Source organism: Zeus faber (genome assembly GCF_960531495.2).
Source record: "Zeus faber genome assembly, chromosome: 12".
Lineage (NCBI taxonomy): Eukaryota > Metazoa > Chordata > Actinopteri > Zeiformes > Zeidae > Zeus > Zeus faber.
The window spans coordinates 15,295,264-15,320,161 of NC_137196.1; the positions used below are offsets into that span (position 1 = coordinate 15,295,264).

The window sequence follows — 24,898 nt, forward strand, 5'->3', positions numbered from 1 at the left end:
TCTAGTGTGCTGGACCTCAAACATGCCATCCAGGTCAAATATAAGATTGCGACGCAGCATCAGGTCCTTGTCGTCAATGGAGGGGAGTGCATGGCTGCGGAGCGGAGGGTCTGCAGCTACAGTGCTGGCACTGTAAGTTTTGAATCTTTTTCCCCAAAAAAAGTTCCATTAAGATCCCGAATGTGGTTTGAACACACGGTCGGACCCACTGCGAGTGTGACGGCCCTGAGTGAATCCTCTGATATTCTGATCTATTGGTCTTTTGTTTTTTTCCGACACCTAGGATACGAACCCCATATTCCTTTTCAACAAGGAGATGATCCTGTCTGACCGGGCCCCAACAATCCCCAAAACCACCTTCTCCATCGAGAACGAGATGGAGCTGAAGGTGGAGGAGTCTCTCATGATGCCGGCCGTCTTTCACACCGTTGCCTCGCGAACACAACTCGCCGTAGTAAGCATAAACTTTTTATGCCTTTTTTCCCCCCGAAAATCATGAGACGCTTGCGTCAGCCGTCGCCTTGGAATGATTAACTCTGTCTCGACATTTTTTTTTTCTAATCCCCAGGAAATGTATGAAGTTGCCAAGAAACTTTGCTCCTTTTGTGAGCGTTTGGTTCACGACGAACACCTCCAGCACCAAGGCTGGGCCGCGATCATGGCCAATCTGGACGACTGCACCCTGTCTTATCAGAAGCTGCTCTGGAAGTTTGACACTGCGTACAAAAATTATCAACAGGACTTTGAGGAAATTAAATCAAAGCTCACAAAGTAAGTTTTGGCCTGCATTAAGAATAGGGCGTGTTGACGATCAGCTCCATGGATTTTACAGATGTTTTTTACCAAGGCGTGAAAATTATATATCGCCGATCTGTATCACTGTTGCAAAATTGAAGTTATGTTATTTTGACGACTGCTCGGTGATGTTTTCTCGGGCGGTGTTTTTTTCAGGCTGGGGACCGCAGTCTCCGTCATGGCCAAGATACCTCTGCTGGAGTGTTTGACCCGGCACAGTTACAGAGAGAGCTTCGACAAGTCCGGCTCAACCCCCGAGAAGGACGGGGAGAAGTCCACCGACTCCGTCCTTTGCGGCGCCGGCGCTCAGAGAACCTCCACGCTCCCCGCCTCCTTCTCAGCCCCGGGGCCGTTGGCGGCCGCAGCAGAGCCGTCCGGGGGCGAGGGAACCAACGAGATGACGGACAGCGGCGGGCTCCGGGCCGCGCTGCAGGAGGACGACGCTCCAGAGGCGGCCAACCCCCCCTCCTTCAACGTGACACTACTGGACTGGATCAACGTCCAAGACCGGCCCAACGACGTCGAGTCGGTCGTGAGGAAGTGCTTTGATTCCATCAACAGGGTACGTCGCTGGCTGATCAGTCCCGCTTTGCCAGACCCCAATCAGAAGCCTCAAGGGCCTAACTGCACTATGCTCACTGGTGCCCTCGCAAGACGCGTTCTGATTAAAGGGGTCATCCAGTTTTTTGGGTGGAAATTCGCTTTTTGTAGTTCTTACCCAGATTCAGACCAGCGGGTCAATGCCAATTATATCCCTGGTGTCCAGTAGCGAGGTAGCGACGGGCTGCACGCTAACTGTGTTAGCTCAGGGGAATGGGGCTCAGCGGAGCTGTACATTTTGTACATGGCGGTAGGTGAGGCCTGAGTCTGAAGCCAAGTCCAAGAATCAATCACACCAAAGCAAAACTTTTTTCTAAAAATAAATCAGAATGTAAGTCAGATGTGTGATACAAATTTCCGGGCCGTTTCTAGTTTCAGATAGGAACACTTAATTAATTCCCACAGGGAAATTAATGTTTCTTTGCAATCTCACAGCAGAAGACAGGCCATGCATGATGGATTCAATTCTTGCCCTAACCGCTCGACAAACATGCAAGAATGTCCCTTTTTGGATATCAAATTTTCTTAAAAATCTTCTTTGAATATCTTTAAAAAGAACCCACGAAATGAACCAAGCAGGCCAGCCTCAATGTAAAAATAGGGTTGTTTTTTTTTTTTTTTTAATCCCATTGTCCTTAATGAAACGTATGTCTTCCAGCTCGACCCGCGGATCATCCAGCCCTTCTTGGCAGATTGCAACGACACAATTGCCAAACTGGATAATCAAAACATGAAGGCCATCAAAGGGCTTGAAGACAGGTTATATGCACTAGACCAAATGATTGCAAGCTGCAAGAAGTTGGTAAACGAACAGAAAGAACTTGCTCAGGTAAACAGTTAGATTCACTATTTCTTACTTACTAATACAAATTCTTTCTCTGCTTCCAGTAAAAGATGACTTCTCGGGTGACTTTTAAGACTTAAACTTATGTGTTTTTAATTTTCCCAGGGATTTCTAGCCAATCAGAAGCGGGCTGAAAACCTGAAGGACACGTCTGTTCTGCCCGACCTGTGTCTGAGTCACGCCAACCAGCTGATGATCATGCTGACCAACCACAGGAAGCTGCTGGACATCAAGCAGAAGTGCACCACTGCCAAACAAGAGCTCGCCAACAACCTTCAAGTCCGTCTCAAGTAAAGTGCCCGTTTTCGGTCCTTTTACCACAGAACCTATTAACGATAAACTAACCAGGTCACTCAGAAGCGCCTAAAGGTCATTTTTTTTATTTTAAAATTTTCACCGGTTGAATCTCAGATGGTGCTGCTACGTGATGCTCCACGCCGACCAGGATGGCGAGAAGCTGCAGGCTCTGCTCAGGCTGCTGACGGAGCTGATGGAGCGGGTGCGGGTGGTGGAGGCCCTCAGCACCGTGCCGCAGATGTACTGTCTGGCAGTGGTGGAGGTCGTTCGGAGGAAGATGTTCATCAGCCACTACAGAGAGGTCAGTACGTCATCAAATTCTGCTCAGACACCATGGGAGACACTTTGGGATCACAAATCAAGGCGTTACAGTTTCAGGAATGGCGTCGATGATAATTCACGGCGACAGACATTACATGATTTATTTGATTTGTTGTGCTTGGTTTTAACTTGGAAAAGGACATAGATTGAAATTAATTTGTCAACGCTGTGAAAAATAAACTATCGAGCTGTCACAATTATTAAAAACTGTAATCGCCGGATTGTAATTACTGATTTAGATCCCCAACATTTTGGTAAAATTGTTAGATTCTGCAATTATATCATTCATTCAGATTTAGGGGGTGGGGGGGATTTTAAATGAATTTTAGAAATATTTAAGTGAGTTTACATCACTTGTGATGAGGGAAACATGTTGCAATGTTCAATTCCATTAAATGGCTCTTCTGCAATAGGTAGACATATTACAAACTGTATTTTATGCCATTATAATATTGTCATAAAATGAATACGAAAAGAGAAGTAATCCTTGGCACCATTGCTAATCTGTCATTTTGCTTTCTTCAGTGGGCTTGCTCGCTTGTGAAGGATGGGAAACAACTGTACGAGGCTGAAAAGTACAAAAGGGAATCGTTTGGAAAGCTGTTCAGTAAGTTTATTCAGTGAAATCGAAGTTCATGTGAACTTAAAAACAATTCCAAATCCACATTCTAATGTATTGGATGTCCTTTTCCTGCCTCGTAGGGAAGTCTTTTCTCAGAAATCGCTTGTTTCGGGGACTCGATTCATGGCCCCCCACATCATTTTGTGTAAGTCAGAATTTCCGCACATCTTAATTTCTATATTTGATTTTGCTATGTTTTTAATTGTATTTTATTTTATTTTTTCCCCGTGTGGGTCGATAGACGCGAAAGCCCCGGAGGTTTGACTACGAGCTTCCCGACATCTCGCTGGAGGATCTGCACTACCTGAAGTCCTGCTGTCCCACCGAGGTGCAGCCGTACCTCATGTGAGTCCCTCGTCTTCAATCCCTCACATGCTTCCACATACCACTGTGCCATTGACAATGTTTGTTTTTTTTGACATCCCTTATCTTTATTTGTATTTATTTTTTATTTTTTCTCAGGGTTCCCATGCTGTGTGACTTTGAGCCTTTACATCGGCACGCGGAGATGCTTCACCATCTTGTCCAAGCCGCGCAGAGTATCGAGATGTCTCAAACTATCACCGACCTGCTCAACGAACAAAGGGTAATGATAATTTGTAACGCAATTATAATAAGTTATGAATAAGTATAATAAAGTATAATGTCTCATGACATTACTTTATTGTCATACATGTGCAATACTGTTCAGTGTGTAGAAAAAAAATCTGTTGTGAAATCTAAAAAATAAAATCCATAATTAAAGAAATTCTTGCCACTGTTATGGCTTAAAAAGTGTAAAACAAATATAGAAATGCTTTCATGTGTTTACTGGGGCCTGTTGCCCCTCCAATTTGGGGATTAATAACATCTTATCATTATCTTCCTATCATTATCTGATCTTTTTTATTTTTATTTTTTTTCCGCGTCTGCTGTTCCCGCAGGCGTCCTGCAGCCAGAGTGCTCAGAGATCAACGGCGTTGACCCCGAGGTCCGAAGGCACACCCGGAAGCACCACCCCTACCTCCTCCAAAACTCCCTCCTCACTCAGTCTTCAGGGTCCCATTTGTCAGCCCCTGCCCATTCCCGTCCCGGCCCCGCTGGAGGACTTGTCCCCGGACAGCATTGACGCACAAACCTTTGATTTCGAAACGATCGGCCATCCGAACATGGATCCCATCCTGCAGCAGGGTTCCCTTGACCTGGACTCCCTGGTCGAGAGCCCCGAGTCAGACTTCATGTCCGCCGTCAACGAGTTTGTGATCGAGGGGAACCTGACCTCCCCCAACCCCATCAGCGACCCCACCAGTCCCGAAATGATGGTGGAGTCCCTGTACTCCTCCGTCATCAACGCCATTGACAACAAGCGCATCCAGGACACCACGACGCTAGAGCGGGAAAACTCCAAGATGGCCGGTCTGAAGCAGGTGATCGAGCAGTACCACTTTGCCGCAGAGGAGTCTCAGTCGAACCTGCGGAGTGTGAAGGACGACCTCCTCCACTTCAGAGGCCTCGTCCTGAAGGAACAGCGCGACTTTGGCTTCGCCCTCCAGACCGTGTCCCTGGAGCTACGCGGAGTCATGGACGGCATCCGTCAGACCCTCGAGCTGGAGATGAGACAGCGGCACCAAAATGAGCTCCACTCCGTCCGGCAAGAGCTGGAGAAGCAGGTCCAGACCGTGACGCAGGAAAGCCAGGGCCATCAGAACATCGTGAAGGACGTGCAACGCGCCACCCTGGAGCTGGAGGGGCTGCTGGAGCGCAAGCAGAAGAAACTTGCTCAGCTGGAGTGCGAGAAAGAGCGATGGGCCAAAGTAGAAACCACTCAGGCGGATAGAATTAAAGACCTGGAGGAGAAGATCAGGGATCAAGGCGAAGAGATCAAGACTCTCGGCGCCTGCAAAGACTCCTTGAGTGGCGAGCTGGAGATTCTGCATGTGGAGATGGCGCGTGACCAGCAGCGACTCCGGGAAGAGCTGGAAGGAGCCGAGCAGTGCCACCTGAAGGAGCTGGAGGACCGGTTAAGGCAGCAGCACGAGACCCAGTTGGAGATGCTCTCCAGGCAGAACCAGGATGCTCTGGAGCAGCTGGCGGCGGAAAACCGGGCCGAGCTGAGCGAGGCGGCCGACCACCACGCCTCTGCCATGACGGAAAAGGACGGCCGGCTCCAGGAACTGGAGGACCACACCTCCGAGCTGGCAGACCTGCGCTGCAAGCTGGAGGTGGAGCTTGCCCTGAAGGAGTCGGAGGCCGAGGAGGTGCAACGGTCGTTGGAGGAGGCCAAGGCCCAACAGGCCGAGGCCGTGAAGCTCCGGGTGGAGGCCGAAACCGAAGCCCTCGGTAAAGAGCTGGCGGAGCTCGACGGGCGGCTTCAGCGCAAAAATGAGGAGTATGAGGCGGAGTTGGCAGAGCTGAGGACGCTGCTGCGCACGGAGAAGGACCACTGCATCTCGGAGCTGATCGCAAGCGCCCTACTGCGCACCGAGCTTGCCGCTCTGCAGCAGCAGGCCGGCGACACGGAGACCGAACACGCCGAGCAGCAGTGGGAGCTCCGGCGTGACTGGGAGCAAAAGGTCGCTGCCCTGAGAGAAGAGCATGAGGAGAAGTGGAGGAGCTTCCAGGAGCAGGAGAGAGAACTGAGGACTGTTATTAGCAACGTTCAGGCGGAAAACCAGCTGCTCTCCCAAAAGCTAGAGCTAGCTGCAGAGAAACCAGAGGCCTTTAAGGGTGATGTACCAGATGCCTGTAAAGAACTGGAGGAGCAAAGGGAGGAGACGGAGAGGAGACTGTTAGAGAAAATTCGACACCTTGAAAGTGAGCTGCAAGAGAGAGACTCCTCCAACAGGTTAGCGTCTTGTTTCAAACATTAACACAACTGCTGCACGGCCACCATTCTTTGTCTGTTTTGTTTCAATATGTCATACAGTTTGTTAATTGCAGCTAATAGCTCTAGTGCAGAATTACTTCAATCGCGGGTTCCTGAACTGAGGTTTGCGGCACCCTAGCAGTTTGCGGTTAAGGAATTGAAAGGGTTCGACAGCAAAAATGATTATTTTTTAATATATAATTTGCACAAACCATATAAACTCATCCTCTGATGGAGGTGAATTTTATCGTTGCTGCAAGATTTTTATTGGCAACGAGGTTTAAGATAAATGTGATATTTGTGTTGCCTCATCTTGCACTCCGCACAACCTACACAACATGTTACCATGGGCGGATATTACTAATAGATAAAACGAACAATATGCTACACTATTTATTGGAAATTTGAATCCCTACCACTGTTTCCGCCCCTCACGGTCTGATTCTCCATTGTGCGTCCAGGGAGGAAGGCTCGTCCCTGCGGGCGGAGGGCCCCCGCTCCCTGGACTCGGCCCTGCAGGAGCGCCTGCTGCAGGAGCGCCTGCTGCAGGAGCGAGCCTCCCTCCAGTCCCAGATGGAACTGCTGGAGAAGCGGAAGAATGAAGAGATGCAGAACCTCAAAACATCACTCATCGCAGAGCAGCAGGTTTGTTTTCTTTTTTTTTTTTTTGTTTGTTTTGTTTTGTTTTAACCCGCCTCAAAAACCCAGCATGATTAAAATGTACTGATGTACGGATGTCTGTGACGAGGGGTGTGTTATGTTGTATCATTTACACCGGGATCATTTTTAATACGATAAAAAAAAAAATTCACATCATAATAATGGCAATATTGTGACTTGTTGACAATGTTAGGGATGGGTATAAGTGCTCAAGTGCTCGATTTGGACGTCAGTATTGAGTAATCATATTTTTACCGGAGGGCGCACACAATTTAGGTTGGGGGGAAAACGATTGCATTACTTTAAATAATATATAATCCATTCACACACTGTTAATTCATTTCAAACCGTTTATTATAAATATAGAATTTTCATTTTGTTCATTTGTTTCGTTAGTCAACAGCTTAGCTTAGCGCAAGCAGGGCCGGACGAGGGCGCCGTCCCAAGGCGGGGGGCTGGGGGTGATTGAGGCACATTTTGCACACCTGTCTCTCTCGCTGACAGTACCGACAATGTGCACGCCAGCAATGGGGTGCCTGCAAACTGCGCAAGCAGTGTGGTTTTATTTTAGACGTAGGTTATTTTATTTTACGTGATCTGGAACAAAACCGTGCGTAATGGCGACTGATGTTTAAACTCGTCAACCTTTAAGGGGCAGCCCTAGAAAGGACTCGATTGTATAGCTTATTTTTTTATTACCATGCAGCAACCTTTTTTCTTTCTTCATTACTTGGAAAAATAAAATTATAACATTTTTCATTGTGTAACTGGTCGTATTAATCGTTCAAAATTGTTATTGTCGGTTAACTTTTAAATGGTTAATTATTAACATCCCTAATGGCGAACAATCCCTGCGTTTAGAGTAATGTGAAAGTGCGTTTTCTTTCAGGGAGGAATGGGTTGTTATTTTGTTAGTAAAAGGTAATTTACTGCCTCTAAAATTAAAAACACATCTTCCTAGCTCCCTAGGTATCATAAAATATCTGATACCAAAAGCATTATTATTGAAATTTAAAGAAAAGACTCTGAACTGAAAACTGAACTTACAGTTCACACATCGGCAGCCACAACAATAGCGTGTTAACCACAGCAACCTAATTTAACCAAGGCTTTCAGATCCACTTATCAGTACTACAGTTGTGCCAAACACTGTTTACTTCCATGTTGTGCATCCATCTCCTACAGTTAATCCGTCTACGGAGAGTTAATCTATAGCCGTCCATACTGATGGCTCTTAACTTATTTTAGAGGGTAGCCTGTTGTTACCCATGATGAGTAACAACTTTGGCTATTATTAACAATTAACATTAGCCCATGAAAAATAAAAATCTGTTGTCTTCTTATCTGATTTTTAAGTATTGAAAATGAACAATATTACAATACATTTACACATTACATTTCACTGCATATATGTATGGAAGTATGTATATGTATGTGACAAATAAAAATCTTGAATCTTGAATATTAAATTCTGTTTTTCTTGGGAAAAATTATGATCACTTTTTTTTAACGCGATACTTAACCAATACAGATTACTGTTAAGAATGCTGAAATAATCGCAGACCATAATAGTGAGGTCACTTATTTGGAGAAACCTGTGTGTTTTTTATTTTCAGTAATTGATTTGTTCACTGCTGTTTTTGAGTCACCCTTAGCACTGGCTAAGGGTGACACTCAAAAACAGTTAAGTTAAAGAGCATGTCTAACCAGATACGTTGCCAGTTTATGACTTTGCCCCGAACCATTTAACCATGTTTAAAAAAACAAAACAAAACAAAAAAAAACACGCCATACTTGTGTGTAAGTTTGAGGGAGCCATAATTATAGAACGCAGAATGTTCTGATGACCTTGCGCATTCAGGAGTGTTCTCGCATGGCGATTTGGCACCGCTAGATGGGATCCAGCTTGAGTGAGAGACATGGGAGGACGCGCTGTCCAACCACAAATGCGAGCACATTCTGTCTCGCTGGAATATTTATATCCATCCATCCATTATCTATACCGCTTATCCTCGTGGGGTCGTGGGGGGGGGCTGGAGTCAATCTCAGCTGTCATTGGGCGAGAAGCGGGGTACACACTGGACAGGTCGCCAGTCTATCAGAATATTTATATTCAAAGTACAAATACTTTTTTTCACTTTTTTACTTTTGTAGAATTACACTTTTTTTTTAATATATTTTTTTTTAACCATAGAGAGATTCAAGTCAGCTCTGTTGGAATTAAAAGTTTGTTTTAAGGTGATTTTGAATCTGTATTGGGACGAACACCTTTGAAGCAAAAGCATTAGCATTAATACTGAATATAGAATTGTGGAGAAAGTTTTTGTTTTCTCTTTGCGAGAAATGTACTCCATGTGGAGCGGTACTTTGTGACAGGTATACATCTTAACAGGGCGTAAAGCGACGCCTCTAGAAGGGAAAACGACAACAACTGCTGCTTGTCCGGTGGACGTTGTCGCATTGCATTTTGGGCCAAGGTTTTTTGGTAATTATGAGTGTGAGAGGGTTTTCCCGGTATGGCAGTGTTAGTCACAGAACCTCTCGCATGTTGGATTGAAAAAGTAATGGTGACCGTGCTAGTGAAAGAAAAGGCTGCTTCTGCCTTTTAAACAATATGGCCCTGTGTTGAGAGCACAACAGAAAATGCTTATTGTCTTCACTGATGCGCACATTTCCTCTGTCCGGCAAAACACTCATCCCCACAATCAACGAGGAACGATGTTTTGTACAAGTTTGAGTCTTGCTGGATGGATGTCTTGACGACTCCCAGTTAAACTGTTATATAGAAATGCACCTAAAACGACACTATATTTTTTTTGTGTTTGTGGCGTCAGATGAAATAGTAATACATATATTTGATGTTTTGTGACTTATTTATGCTAAACGACACCTCTCCTGGAGGAACTCCATATGCTGCACTGTGAAATAGAAGTGCCCCTCACTAAGCACTTTGAACCTCTCCACTGTTAAATGTCTACTCTGCTATTGGAACAGTGTTATTCATTTTATTCATTATTCATTTATTCTCACTTACACATGCCCACCTCAGCTAATGTAAGGAAGTAAACCACCATTAGCGAATCATCTCCGAGAACAATTAGAACGTTGCTCCCAATTTACACATCACAGGAAATTATCAATAATAGTTATAGATATGGGAGGGGATGTTGGGTGTTTAGTGAGTTAATAATAAAATCAGACCAGATGGTCAAGCCTGACTGTGAAAAATCTTCCCGGATAATCAAAGGTGGAATTGGCGGATTTGTTTGTCTGGTGTCTTTCAGACGTGACTGACATTGGACAAAGTTACAGATGGCAATTCCTTCGCGCTCAAGCTTAAAAAAAACCCCCTAAAAACCTGCTGAATTTTCATAGACGCAAGTGTTCCGTCCTCTGCGATCCTTTTCCCGTTTGATAAGACCTGAGTGTTCCGCTCCTTCTCTCTCCAGACAAACTTCAACACCGTTCTGACCCGAGAGAAGCTGAAGAAGGAGCAGATCGTCAACGAGCTGACGGAGAAGCTGCGGAAGGTTACGCAACAACAGGAGAAAGACAAAGGTGTGCGACCGACCGTGCGATCATTCGATTGATTTTCCCCCTAAATCAAATGCTCATAAAAGTGGGAATTGTTTTTTTGTTTTTTTCCTTTAACTTGGTGATAATTCAGTATTGTCGTTGAGTGGTATTCTATTGTTTAATGGAGTGGGGGAAACAGCAGAAATCTCTCACAATGACTAGAAACAAAAAAAAAAAGTGCGTCAGTCTGATATCGTGCCTTCCAATCACCATTCAGTTCAATACAATGAGCCAACTGAACATAACAACCATAAGATAGGATCATGCTTCTTTAACATGAATTTTTTTTTAAATATATTTTTAAAAGCAGATATCATGGTATTTCAACAATAATCAATACATTTTCCGTGGTGTAAGTTGTTGTGTCTCTCCAGCTCTGATAGAAACCCTCTCAGAGGACAGAGCCAGCGTCATGCAGGAGAAGAAGCACCTGGAGGAGGAGCTCAACCGCCTGCGCAGCACCGCTCTAGTCTCCTCCGCTTTCTTTACTCCGCACCCTGTGACACCAGAGGGCGACGAAGCCGCAGCCGCATCCGGATCGAGGCCCCCAGCCCCGAGGGCGCTGCCCGTGCCCTGGCCCGGCTCCTCCGACCCCCTGGCCGACCTCGACAGACTGGCTTCCGTGGCCGCCATCCGAGAAGATGAGCAAGTGGACTCGGCAGTGGAGGCCAGCATGGTGACCGTGCAGTAAGCATCTGCCCCAAACGCACAAATTTCCAATAAATAGTTATTTTGAAATAAATGAGGACCGCATGGTCATTTTACGGCTCCCTGAGCTTTGGCGTCTCTATAAAATGTCTTAAATTTCGTTTAAATGTATTAAGTAAATAGTCTTAAAAAGTCTTGAATTCTTAAATACCCCAACTTTTTATTTATCATTTATTTATGATTTGATTGGAACATCAAGTTTATGTGATGTGTTTTATCCCTATATATTGTTTTGTCAAAATTAGTTGAGTTCTTCTGCATCAGTGTCTGCTTTTATAAATCCTTAAGCCTACCGCCCAACCTAGTAGTTGAGACGAAAGATCTTAAATGTAAAGTAAGTCTTACATTTATTTAAAACATCTTAAAGTTGTGCACGCGCATACCTACACCCTGTATGAACTATAACCATCTTTGAGACAGTTGAAATGCTGGCAAATATTTGAGAGAAATTTCCAAAGACAATCGAACTAAGTTATATAACAATCATTGTATTTTGACCTTCTTGTACCAGTGTAGTCAAACAGCCCAGGAGTGGTTGAGACTGCCACTGGGGGCTAAAACCGACACATGCATGTGGCACACTTACACACTCACAGCTGTTCCTAATTAATTATGTGATAGTGCTTAAGTTTTAAACTACGTTGCGTACAAGATCTCCCATCAATAAATCATTGAACCATCATGTGTTAACCAGCAATTTCATTATCACAGAAAACTGTTTGCCAATCAAGCCAGAGGCCAAAAGTGTAATACAAAAAATATATACAAAATGCATAGATGGGGCATCCAGTGTCTGCAAACTGAAAAGACTATTGTGGCAGGTTGGCCGCGTTGGGGAGCAGAATGGATGAGGCAACATTCCGTGTGGCTTAAACAGCCTCAATTGGCATGTTTTGTTTAAGTAAAAGCTCGCAGGCTAAACATACACTACTCACAAAAAGTTAGGGATATTCGGCTTTCGGGTGAAATTTCAGGATGAACCTAAAATGCACTATAACCTTTACAGGTGAACTTAATTTGACCTTCTCTAAACTTTTGAATGCACATGTCCAACTGTTCAATGTTTCAGTACTTTTTGCACAACTTGCTGTTCTCTCACAAGGAGCTGAATGGCAAAATTCACAACAATACATTTCCTGGTTCAATTAGAATTGGTATTTAAACATTCCTCTTCATCACGCTGTTCACATTTTGCCATCATGAGACCAAGACAACACCTAACAACTGATCAACAGTACCCTTCCATTGCGAGGCTTCAAACAGAATGTTCTCAGAGGGAAGTGGCCCCTGAGCTTAGAGTGTCACAGAGTGTTATCAGCAGGTTCCAACAGAGATACAGAGACACTGGAAGAGTCACAGAAAGGCATAGAAGTGGACGTCCTTTGGCCACATCCCACACTGATGAGCGCTTTATTGTGAACAGTGCCCTGCGGAACCGGATGATGAATGCCACTCAACTCCAGCCACATTTAAGGGAGGTGAGAGGCACCAAGTGTCACGTCAGACCATTCAAAACCGTTTCCATCAGCGTGGTCTGCGTGCTAGACGACCTGCAAGGCTACCTGACCACACCACCAGGCACAGGCATCATCGTCTTGCATGGGCCAGGGAGCATTTACACTGGACAAGGGACCAGTGGCCTCAGTGCTGTTCTCTGATGAAAGTCAATTCACATTGAGCAGAAATGATGGCCGCCAACGATGTTGGAGACGTCAAGGAGAGCGCTATGCATCAGCCACTGTTGTCACCAGACGAGCCTTTGGTGGTGGTGGTGGTGGTGTTACAGTGTGGGCAGGTGTGTCTAGTCAATACAGAACTGCCCTACACTGTGAATGGTACAGTGACAAGCCCATACTACCTGAATAACATCATAAATCCAGTCATTGTGCCCCTGCATGAACAACACAGGCCTAATTACATCTTCATGGACGACAATGCTCCAGCTCATCGAGGTGGCATTATTAGGGAACGGCTGCTGCAGACTGGGGTACCTCAAATGGAGTGGCCTGCACTTTCTCCAGAACTGAATTCCATAGAAAATCTATGGGATCAGCTGAGTCGCCGTGGCTCGTAACTCTGTGCCCCAGAACTTCAATGACCTGAGGGCCGCCCTTCAAGAAGAGTGGGGGGCCAGGCCTCAGCAGACAATAAGTTGACTTGTGAACAGCATGAGACGTCGTTGTCAAGCTGTAATTGATGCTCAAGGGCACATGGCAAGTTATTGAGACATTGACATTTTTTGTTGTGGTAAACCCACCACTGTTGTTGGCTTTTGTTTCAATAAATTGTTTGAGATGAGGAAATCACCATTGCATGCTTCTACTTAAATGCCCTACTGTCATGATATAATATCACTGTAGCGTGAACTTTTTACATTTTCCATAAATTTCACCCGAAAGCCAAATATCCCTTACTTTTTGTGAGTAGTGTATAATGTAGAAATAATAAATAAAAATTCAGCCTAGTCGTCTCTCTCTCTGAGGAGGTCTGGCCTCCGGACTCCCGCGCACACCAACCTCACTGCAAGACAAAACAGACATTAACAAAACTAACTGAACCGAGTCAAGCATTTCCCCGACTCCATGCGGTTGTGCCGACACGGGGAGAAGCTCGTGCCGGTGTCGACAGGCCGTGGCTTAACCACGCCCCTCGGTCTGCCACATACCCCCACCGCCTGACTTAGGCCGGGGAGCCATCCGGCCAACTGATACGTTGTATCCGCGTCACCATGCGCCACGCAACACTCACTTCTCCTTACCAATGGTGAGCGTACTCCACCAGCTTCCCTCAATAATACGTCGAACCCTGGCCAATCTGCCCAAAATCAGGGAGTGCGACAGGGGGGAACTAACCTCAGCCTGCACCTTATTCTTTTACCCCTTGTAACGAATTTCAACATGGACCATCGGATACATATGAATATCCCTGTGCATACAGCAAATTTCCGCCCGTGAAGCCTCCACCAATGCCCCGGGTCGAACCAGGCGTTGCTGGGTCATGGTCTGCGAACAGCTGGAGTCCAGCAAAGCATGATATCTACCCCCTTGTAGCCTTACCGGTACATAGTAGGCCCCTTCTGGACCGGACGAGGTGTCCCGTGGACTAGCAAACGGGACGACCTGGGCAACTTTCTTGAGGGGTCAGTCCCTGCACTCGTGTCCGGGGCCGCCCAGATTACCAGCCCAAATGCCTTTGGAGCATCTGTGGTCCCCACAGCAGCACTGCCCTGGAAGGGCGGGGACCGAGAGGTGACGGGAAAGAGAGGGTGAGGGGAAAGAAGAAATAGAGGGATTTCCGGACCCCGGCGTGGATGGGCACCTGGTCGGCCGGGACAACCAGGGCGCCAGTATGGGATGGGGCCCGCTGCAACGAAATGGTTGCGTGTGTGTGAACAGGCGACCGCCCGAGGTGGGGTAGTCCATTCCCCGCGACTAAGCGGTGTCCCTCCGGAGTCTTCCTGTACTGGTCCTGCCTCTGGAGCGCCCCGTAGTCCAGGCGGTCCTCAGGAGAAAGGGTGTTGGTGGCTAAGTGAGCCTCCCCAGTCAGGAGGGGGAGCGCCCACAGAGCCGTTCGTGCACACCCCAGCCCACCACAGCAGCCAGCTGGTCAAAGGTGGCGAAGAACGCCTCAGCGTCGTCATCCCCCGGCATTTTCTGTCGGCTGGGGATAGAGGGGTAGTGGCCGGGGTCCCTCTCTCTGCTGTGGTGTGCACTCCCGGAGGACCCCCATAAATGCCTCCAGCTCCCGATCATGCTTCCGCTTTCGACCCCGCTCGCGATCCCTTGCCAATTCCCGGAACCGCTGTACATGGTTGATCTAGACCTGGGCAAGAGCCGCGATCATCTGCTCCAGTGCTGAGTTGGCCCACAGTACTCCCGCGGTTCGTTTGCTCCATTCTGTCCCTATTCAGGCGCCAAAATGTGGCGGGTTGGCCACATTGGGGAACATAGGGTCCAAGCGGAGCTACGCAGCATTTTTCTATTTTTGCGCAAGGTTTAGTTTTATTTTTATTTTTCAACTGCGTCTGCCCATGCAAGCCTTTTCAATAGAAACACAAAATGAAACAACATGGAAATGTTTTTGTAAATTGAGTGCCATCAATTTAAATGTGTTTTATATGAGCCTACGTTGTTCTAGAGACCTCGAGCTGCTGTCCGATTTGCTTATTGATCAAGACCCGTTTTTAAATACAAAGAACAAGCATATTACAGCTACACTGGGGTTGCAGTGTTCAGTCAGAAAATAACCCCCTGGGATGCCCGTGTCCCTTTTTATTACAAACTTCTCTTCAGGCACTCTGTCTCTCTTGCTTCCACTCGCACCAGGCGCTCACCTCACTTCCCTCTCTCCTCTCCTTCCATGCTGGCTCTCCGCCAGGAACCCACCCCCTAGAAACCTGGGCCAATTGCCCACTATCCTGACACCTCCCCTCCAATCAGAAGAACTGATGCAAATTATAACAACCCACCAATGAACTTGAACCCCTGTCTCCGCCCCCCCCCCCCCCCCCACCGTCATACACACATTCAAACATTTTTTATACCTTTTAACGTTTTGTAATAAAAAAAAAAATCCCCTTAAATATACAGATACCGTACCGTTACCGTGGCCCAATAACCGTGATACATATCGAACCATGGGCCCACTGTACCGTTGCATCCCTAGTTTCCACTCTGTTCCCAGTCTGTGCATACATTTTTAATTCCAAAACAAATCAAAAAAAGATTAAGTCCACCTGAATTCATAGTGCAACACTTCCACTGTCACTTTTGTCCCTTTGGTCTGTTTGCGTTTGGCCTGTGGTGCCCATTCTGCCGACAAGTGGTTGAGTCTCGCCAAGCAGATCTAAAAGCTTTCCCTGTAGCTGCATATCAGGGTGACACAAGAAACCAGAACGCAAAAAAAAAAGACCCCCACATATTGAATGCTGATATGGCCGCACTGCACCCACGACAGCGAACAAGATTAACAAAATTAATAGAAATGATACAAAATAGGACCACTGGCACAATTTTCCTGACCTAAAAAACAGTTTAGACAATAATACTGCGAAGAGAAATGAATGGGTGATAATTTCCTAAAAAAAAATTATAATACAAAAATCCAACTTTGTATTATTTACAAGTTACTCTTGACTTGGACCTTACTTTACTTTTTCCAGCCATATAAATTATTTCTGACCAAATTCTAATCAATTCAATTCAATTCATCTTTTTTAATCAATGAGGCTACTTGGTTTTGGGCACAAGTATAAACAGACATGTGCACAGACAGTCAATAAACAAGCAAAAGAGCTGTTTTGGGACTACGTAGGACTGATAGTGAAATTGCATTTAAAAAAAATAATGAAAGTCATTATAAAAGAAAGATAAAAATAAATAAGGAATAGTCCACATGGCAAATAGGCATTTAAGTATTTAATGTCCCAAGCTACAGATAGAGCACAGAATTGTCCGTCAGTTCCCTGTTCACCAGCCGGATGGCTTCCGGAACAAACGATGCTCGGTGCCGATTTGTAGAGCACCTGGGGAGACATAGGCGGCGCCCGAGAGGGAGCATCTGGAACTGGGGGTGAGGGACATGGGAACCATCCCCCATGATGTCATGGGCCTTTGCCCTCACCTGCTGCTCATAGAATGAGGCTAGGCTTCGGAGAGGCACTGCAGTGGTTTTGGAACAGGTGTTCAATACGGTTTGGAGACTGTCTGTCTGTTTTTGACAGTGAGGGATGGGAAGCAGCAGATGAAGGCAAAACTCTCATGAAGTACTCTTGGTAAAGGAACTGTAGAAGATTAGTAGGATTGGTTTTTGGACACTGAATGAATTCAGTTTCCTGAGTAATTATTGACTTTGGTGTGATTTCTTGATTATGGCTTCTGTGTTTTGCTCAAACTTGAAGGTGTTATCAAAGATGGTACCGAGATATATATTTATATATACTGGTCCACAACAGGGAAGGAGAAGGAGAGACGGGGGTCCAGTGGAGCAGCAGCCAGAAACACACAACATACCTATTTTACTTTTCTTCTCTAGGTTTTTTAATATACTTATTATTTAGATTCTGCTTTTATTCCCTTTTTTTTTTACAGTGAATATAATAAAAAATGAATAATCCTGTCCCGTGCATGATATCGCTTCATTTCCAGTGTACTTCTCACGTGTTTTTTTGTGATAAAGTAGTTTGGAGACCCGACAGACTCGTCTGGGATCCCTCCTGGTGAACGGTCTTGTAATGTGTGAGCCTCTGTCACCGATCAGTCATGTGCACATGTGCAAACTCCAAGACTGCAAGATTCCCGATCACAAGACAGAAAGTTGTGTGGTGTGAACAGTACAGCGATCGGACGACTGTGAGTCGTGTAGTGTGACCGTAGCATTACTGCGCAAGTCTGCTGCGCAAAACTTCAAAAGTCATGGATTGATATCAATGTTTTTTTTTAAATTTTTATTAATTAATTGCGTGGAGGCTGTTTGGTGGTTGTAGCGAGGTAGCAGATGGAGGATTTGGACATGGTTTTCTCACATGGCGTGGTTGGTCCGGTGATTGCACGGGAGTTGCAGCTCGAAGTTACTGGTATAAGTACTTATGTATATATAATAACAGACATGTAATAATTTAGTTGAATATATTTTATTCTTTGTACATCACCATAACAACATATCGTCATGCTTGTTTCATACCTCTCCCTCGCTCCCCCTTGCCGCTCAGAAAGCACCTACCCTCTACCGTGTTCCATGTGAATGCAGCATAAGTATTGATAACACGCTTAGTATTTTACAAATTAGTTGTTTTTATCCGATGGACTTGGGCGCTGATACGCGAAAATGAACTCAATCGGTTTTATTTCTATATATTAAAAAAAACAAAACACATCCCTGTTTTAAGACCCTGAGAGGACGACCGTGTCATCAGCGAATTTGTTGAGGTGACGGTTGGGATGGGTGCTCTTACAGTCATGAGTGCAGAGAATGAACAGGAGATAGGATGCACCCTTGTGGTGAGCCTGTGCTGGTGTACAGCGTGCCTAAATTAGACCTTGGTCTAGCAGACCTGCCAACCTGCACGGATTTTGTGTACCATCCACTCAATTCTTCAGTCCAAATACCCAGGTACTTTAAATACCAAATACGCGGTATATTATTGTAATTTAATTACGGAAAACAATAAATCAATCAATGCAAAACTGTACCATACATTTACTGGGTATTTAAACTCCATCCCTCGGATTGGACAAGATGCTACGACCTGTGGTGCTGTAACCTCCCTCTCAAGTCACTCAACATCCACTGATACGTAGCGCAGCGGTACCTTATTATCCTCCGAGGCTGCATTGCTGAGGTAAAATTGGAAGTAGCGGAGTAATAATCACAAAAATATGACCGTGATGTTAACCTATAATGCGTTGGTAATAGAGATGCACCGGTCGATCGGCCGCTTTTCAGCCCAATCGGCCATGACCTATGACCGGCCAGATCAGATATATTTTCAGGTTCTGTGGCAGTCAAATTTACACGCCAGATACTGTGCTCATGTACTCATAAAGATGCTCGGATACTCAAACCCGATACCAACGTAATGTAACGTGGTTGCGTATTTGACGCTCAAAAAAAGCGAGCGAAAGAAAGAGAATGTCGGCTGTTTAGTGGATAAATATTCTATTGCCTGACAATATTCTAAATTGTTCGCTGTCACTACAGCGGAGCATCTGCTCTGGTTCCTAGTGCATAAGCTCCGATCGTGATGAAAAGTTTGACTCTTCTTTGAGACTCGGTTTTGGACGATTCACTCAGTAAAACGAGTCGTTCCATTGGATTCAGTTGGTTTAATGCACGGTGAGTTCCAGTGAACGAGAGTGAGAAGGTAATTTATTACCTTTTTTTTTTTTTTTTTTTTTTTTTTGCAATGATTGCAATTTATCTTTGAATGGCAAGTACCGTATACATTTAATAGAAATAGAACGTTTGAACTGGACATTTCCATGTTAGCTATACATACATGGCGATCATATGCACAAAACTCTGGGAGTTTCAGGTTGCATTATACTGAAACTTGGACGGTCCCACACTCCCATTTTTTCAGAACTCAGTGACTGTTCCATGTTAGAATTTATTTTATTGGAACTCAGCAAGAGTTTCATGTTCTATAATTGTTTGATAGTGATTAATGGACAATGATAAACACAGTGTCAAAATCATTCATCTCACTTTTGTGGTAACTGTCATATCATGTGCATGTATTTGTCATTGACGTTCCGTAGATATACCCAATAAAACCAAATGATAAGAAAATTAGATTTCTCTGATCACAAACTCAAAACGATCAGACGACAAATGTATAAGTTATTTAATCGTCAATGCATGATGTTAAAAGCCAGAAGAAAATTTCACAAATAGGAGTCTGGCAAAGGCGCCGCTCTTCTCCAGGTGACTGTGAGTGGTGTCTCGCAGGAACAGTTTAGCATCATCCACCCGCCTTCTAGTACGAAAACCAAACTGGAGAGGGTCTAGGATGACACCAGTATTGGACATGATCCTGCGGAACCGCCCCCTTAATCCAGCGAGGACTGATCTAGCCGCAGGCGGACCCCACCGAGCTGCTCAGCACAGTGCTTGAGGGTCCTGCCACAGATGCCATCAGGTCCAGCGGCCTTGTTGGTCGGGGTGGCTTTGAGCAGGTTTAGCACGTCTTGTTTTCGGAGGCGGTGTAGCGGTGGATGGCGTGAAGCTGTGTTTGAGCTCCGCCATGTGGGATGCCGGGTCAGGCCTCACCAAGCGGCTCTAAAACCTATTTTGTTCGTTAGGTAGAGAGGGATCACTGACCCCTCCACACTCCATCCATCTTCTCTTGGTCTTTTTGTTTACAGCGGCCATATTTTTTAATTCCCTGCCACGCTACTCTGCAGTTGCCTTGCTGAAACTTCTGCTCGATCTTATTTTTGTACTGGGTTTTAGGCTGGCTGATTGCCTGTATCACCTTTCTGTTGACCTGTTTTTTCTCCTCAGCAGAGCCTGTGAAAAACACCCTTTTTCTCATTAAGGATGAGCTCCTTGGTCACCCAGGGTTTATTGCGGAATATAGTGATCTGCTTAGTAGGAATTACAGAGTCAACGCAGAAATTACTGTATTTTGATATTGTGAATGCTTGCTCATCCTGACTAGTTAGACTAGATGCTTCAATCCTGGAACAGCTCCCATGTGTCAACAACCCTGTCAGGCCTCATTGTTTCATGGAGTCACTTTCTCTACTCACTTCACCACAGGGATGTAGGCTGGGGCAAGTAGGATGATGTTACGATCAGCCGATCCAAGTGGAAGGAGGGGGAGTGACCTGTACACTCCAGGAACTGGGCCATAAGACTTACCTACAATAGGCTCCTATGCATGCGTGTGGTACAGGTCACATAATTAAGAATTAATAAGAATTAAGAATAATGTCGTAGCCTTTTGGTGATTTGTCCATGGAGCAGTGATCAAAGTCATCGTGGATGAATTTGGGGGCATCTGGTGAGGTGGTATCCAGTTTGTGTAATATGTTGGCTAACAGATCAGTGGCTTTTGGCAACATTTGCGTGTGGATGGATGTAAACAACTCTGTAGAATAGCTGGGGAATTCACTAGTCAGGTAAAATGGGCAGAGGGGGAGGGCAAGGAGTTCAATATCAGGTTTGCAGATTTTGTCCCGGATTGTCACTGTATTGCACAAGCTCTTGTTGACATAGACACGCACTCCACCACCACACTCCTTCCCTGTTCTCAATTTATCCAGATCCACACTAAATGGTACAGTGAAGCCATCAATAGCCAACTCATTATTACTCACTGCGTCGTCCGGCCAAGTTTCAGTAAATGCCAGCACAGATGCATTCCTGGATTCGTGCATATAATTCATACTGGCTTGCAGTCGTCAAGTTCATTTCGCAGCGAACGGACGTTTCCAAATATCACAGCGAGCAATGTGGTGAACCTTTTGGCCAGTTTTAGTGCGCGTCTCAGTTTGGCCTGTGCCTGTATGAATTTTTTCTTACCACAGCAAAAAAGCAAGTATCAGCAAGTAAGTATTACAGTTTACAGAGGCGGGGTTTTTTTAAGTCAGTGTGCATTACAATAACGGGATAAAACAAGCTTACGAAAATGCACATTTGGTGGAACAGGGAACAGAGCCCTTCCTCCGTGCGCACTGCACATTGGACCGTGCGCTCCGTTCGCATTGAACAGCTGAATCCGATTCGAAAGACAAAATTCTAGTCGGGTACAGCCCTAGAAATGATTAATAATAATTGGTCACAAAGAAAATAAATTCCCCATATGTTTAATGGGGTGTCCATCCCCCTCGTGCGTGGTGCGCCAAGCTCAAGTGAGAAGCTGAGCAACTGAAAAGTTTTTTTTTCCCCTCCAGAAGCCCTTGAACATAGGATGGAAGGCAGCCAATGATGATAACTAAACAATGATTATTGTGTTTATATTTCATATCACACACCACATGTACTCCTGTAACTTCCACCAGCAAAAAAAGAAAAACAAAAAAAAGAAATATTTAAAATATATGTATATTTTTTATTTTTTGCGCTGATGATGGTAATGAGCTCAACCCCGTGGTGACGTCACGTGACCGGCGTATTGCTGTTATCGTCACAGCCCTAGTCTCAGTCCTTGCTTGCCCAGCTTATGTCTGCTTTTTCTCTTGTGGATGGATCTTTCTCCATAAGAATTTGTGACGATCGCTGATGGATGCAGTATCTCCGCCAGTATATTCCACGCCGGGTCACTGGCACCCACTGAGAGACGCAGATTCAGCAGGAACTCCCGAGGCGACGGCAAAATGTTACTGCGGGGGTTGAGCAGCTGAGCGGATCCCCATCCGAACAGAGCGTTGGTTCCTGTGGGAGGGGCATGATGGCGCCTGTGTTTGGCTTTGCCGCCGCCCAGCTTTCCCGTTGCACCCCACCCGTTCCGTGCGTTGCTCATTCTCCTGTTTGTCAACGATGGACTTGCTGCTCGGGTGTATGATCTGTTCGTCAGAGTCTATGGTCGATCGTGGCGCTTCCACGCCATGGATTAATATCCCACAAGCCTTGTTGCCCCTGTTTGTGCCAGCGATCCCCGCAGTGTTTCGCAGCACTGGAGCTCTCGCAAATACGGAAGGGGGAGAGGGATAAGAGCCAGAGTCCAGCGAAGCTAGGCCAGCGCTGGAGGTGAGGTGTAGTCGGAAAACGGCGCCGATCTCTAGCGGTGAGCGTTTGCTTGGTGCTTCCTGCTACTTTGTGGAATGACTTCCCCTAATCCAACGATGGGAATGTCAGTCCCTGCTTTCTCCGACCTCGCTTCCCTGACTCTCCCGGTGACTGGAAATCTGCCTACGGGTTGAAGGGAGTCCTCGTCATCTGTGCACCCTGCCCCGGGGTGCGCCCCAGGATTCCCCTGTTGACAGCTGGGTCTCTACACCTCTCAAAAGGATGCCGCTAAATGCTCCCCCCATAGCAAACAAATTGTTTGCGCTAAATGACCCTGTCTTGTCTCAGAAATTAGACTTTCTGTTCCTAACTGAAACCTGACAGAGGAATATGGAACTTACCCCGCTCCTCCAGCTCTGCCTGAAGGACTTCAGCTTTATCAGCTCGCCCAGACTTTCAGGCCACAGTGGATGACTTGCTGCAGTGTGAATTCACCGACTTTTTGTCCTCTGTCCTTAATTTATCCAGTCTCAACTGTAGGTGTTTTTATATTCATGTTGATGATGGTTCTGACTGTTTTGCCTCTAATTTTATTATTATCAGTCTTTTAATCTCACTGAGCATGTATCAAGCCTCACGCACAACAGCGCGCATACTCTGACCCTTGTTTTTACGATTGGGTTAAACGTTGATGTTCTTCAATTTGATCTTTTTATTACTGATCAGAACTATTTGATTTGGCATTTAATCTAGATTCCTTACTCTGTCGGCATATCATCAGTTCTCACATCCTCAACCAGCTTTCTGCTGCAAGGTTTTCTAACACTCTACGTTTTAACACTGTTATGCACAGTGATGTTGACCACTTGGTGCAATCTTTTAATGATCACTGGCTTTCAGCACGGGATAAAGTGCCCCCTATTAAAACAAAATCAGCTGCTCTGATTACTCTGAAGTCCTCCCCTTGCATAAATGACAATATTCGCTCTCTAAAGAGCGACTGTAGGAGAGTCGAACGCCGATGGAATTCCACCCTATTACATGTCCACTATCTTAATTCAAAATTACTTTTAATGCCTTTTCGTAATATGATAAAGGATGCCAGAACTACCGATTTCTCTAATCTTGTGTCTAACAATCGCGCCACCCCAAAACACTATTAGTAATATTGTTACTCGTGCACTACCTGCTGTTACTTTTTATTTTTGTGAGGAATGTAATACATTTCTTTTTTTGTGGGCACGATTACATTAACACCAGATCACATTTTCTCCCCTCACTTTCACCACTATCCCGTGCTCCTGTCGGCCTACAGTACTGGAGGGTTTTTCTCCTATAACACTCCCAAGATCTCACTAACCTGGTTAACCTTATGAAAGCTTCCTCTTGCCCCCTTGACATCTTAAAAACATCTCTATTTAAAAATATAATTGGCTCTTTTGGTCCTGCTGTGCTCTCCATTATCAACAACTCTCTGCTATCTGGTTGTGTCCTGCTCAATTAAAACAAGCTGCTATTCAACCAATTTGCAAAGAATCAAACCTTGATCCATCTCTCTCCCAAAATTACAGGCCCATCGCCAAGTTGCCTTTTGTAGCCAACATTTTAGAAAAAGTGGTTGCTAGGCAGCTCACAACCGCAATAGATGAGCACGATATTCTTGGTAGTTTCAGTCTGGCATTCCGCCGGTTGCAGTCAACAGAGACAGCTCTTCTCAGAGTCTCAAATTATATTGCGATGCATGGTGATGCTGGAGAATATTCGGTGTCGGTGATGTTGGACCTCAGTGCAGCTTTTCATACTGTCGACCACGGTGGTCAACATCTCGGTTGAGGAGACTTGAACAGTTTGTGGGTATGTCTGGGTCAGCCCTGCAGTGGTTCTCTTCCTACCTCTCTGATAGGAGTTTAGCTGTTTCTGTTGGCAGCCTCGCTTCCTCAACCAAAACTTTTGCGGTGTGCCCCAAGGTTCAGTCCTTGGTCCAATTCTGTTTGCCTTGTGTATGCTTTAACTTGGACAGTCAACAAGGCATTATAAAGGTATTTTCTATCACTGCTACACAGATGATATTCAATTATACATCTATTTTAAACCTCAAAACATAGCTATATTGTTGCCTAAATGCTATCAAAACTGCATGGCAGATCATTTCTTACAGCTTTTACGTCAGCCCACTTCACTACTGCATCTCCTTTTTCACCTGCCTCAGCAACACATCCCTGGATCCTTTACAAGTAGTCTAAAAGGCTGCTGCTAAACTCTTGACCAGGTCTTGACCAAAAGGTCTCATGTGACCAGGGTGTGAAATAACAGGGGGGTCTGTCCCCCCCCCCCTTCCTGGGAAAAACACAGTCGTCCCCCTCTATATGTCATTGTAAACATAACTATAATTGTCAACAATCACGGCTCTGCACCCCGATCACTCCCTCTCTGACGGTTCAGACTCTGCCCGTGGCGC

The 24,898-nt window shown here is 45.5% G+C and overlaps 1 protein-coding gene across 1 annotated transcript in view; it reads left to right on the top strand.

Moving 5' to 3' along the window:
• Nucleotides 1-24,898, top strand: part of rb1cc1 (RB1-inducible coiled-coil 1) — a 35,009-nt gene that overhangs the window by 1,960 nt on the left and 8,151 nt on the right. The window contains exons 3-17 of the mRNA XM_080011558.1: nucleotides 6-132; nucleotides 284-454; nucleotides 569-771; nucleotides 952-1,357; nucleotides 2,054-2,224; nucleotides 2,345-2,529; nucleotides 2,651-2,837; nucleotides 3,383-3,464; nucleotides 3,560-3,624; nucleotides 3,721-3,824; nucleotides 3,942-4,065; nucleotides 4,403-6,303; nucleotides 6,786-6,969; nucleotides 10,434-10,542; nucleotides 10,935-11,247. Coding sequence (XP_079867684.1) covers nucleotides 6-132; nucleotides 284-454; nucleotides 569-771; nucleotides 952-1,357; nucleotides 2,054-2,224; nucleotides 2,345-2,529; nucleotides 2,651-2,837; nucleotides 3,383-3,464; nucleotides 3,560-3,624; nucleotides 3,721-3,824; nucleotides 3,942-4,065; nucleotides 4,403-6,303; nucleotides 6,786-6,969; nucleotides 10,434-10,542; nucleotides 10,935-11,247 — 4,332 coding nt within the window. The remainder of the gene's footprint in view (nucleotides 1-5; nucleotides 133-283; nucleotides 455-568; nucleotides 772-951; nucleotides 1,358-2,053; nucleotides 2,225-2,344; nucleotides 2,530-2,650; nucleotides 2,838-3,382; nucleotides 3,465-3,559; nucleotides 3,625-3,720; nucleotides 3,825-3,941; nucleotides 4,066-4,402; nucleotides 6,304-6,785; nucleotides 6,970-10,433; nucleotides 10,543-10,934; nucleotides 11,248-24,898) is intronic.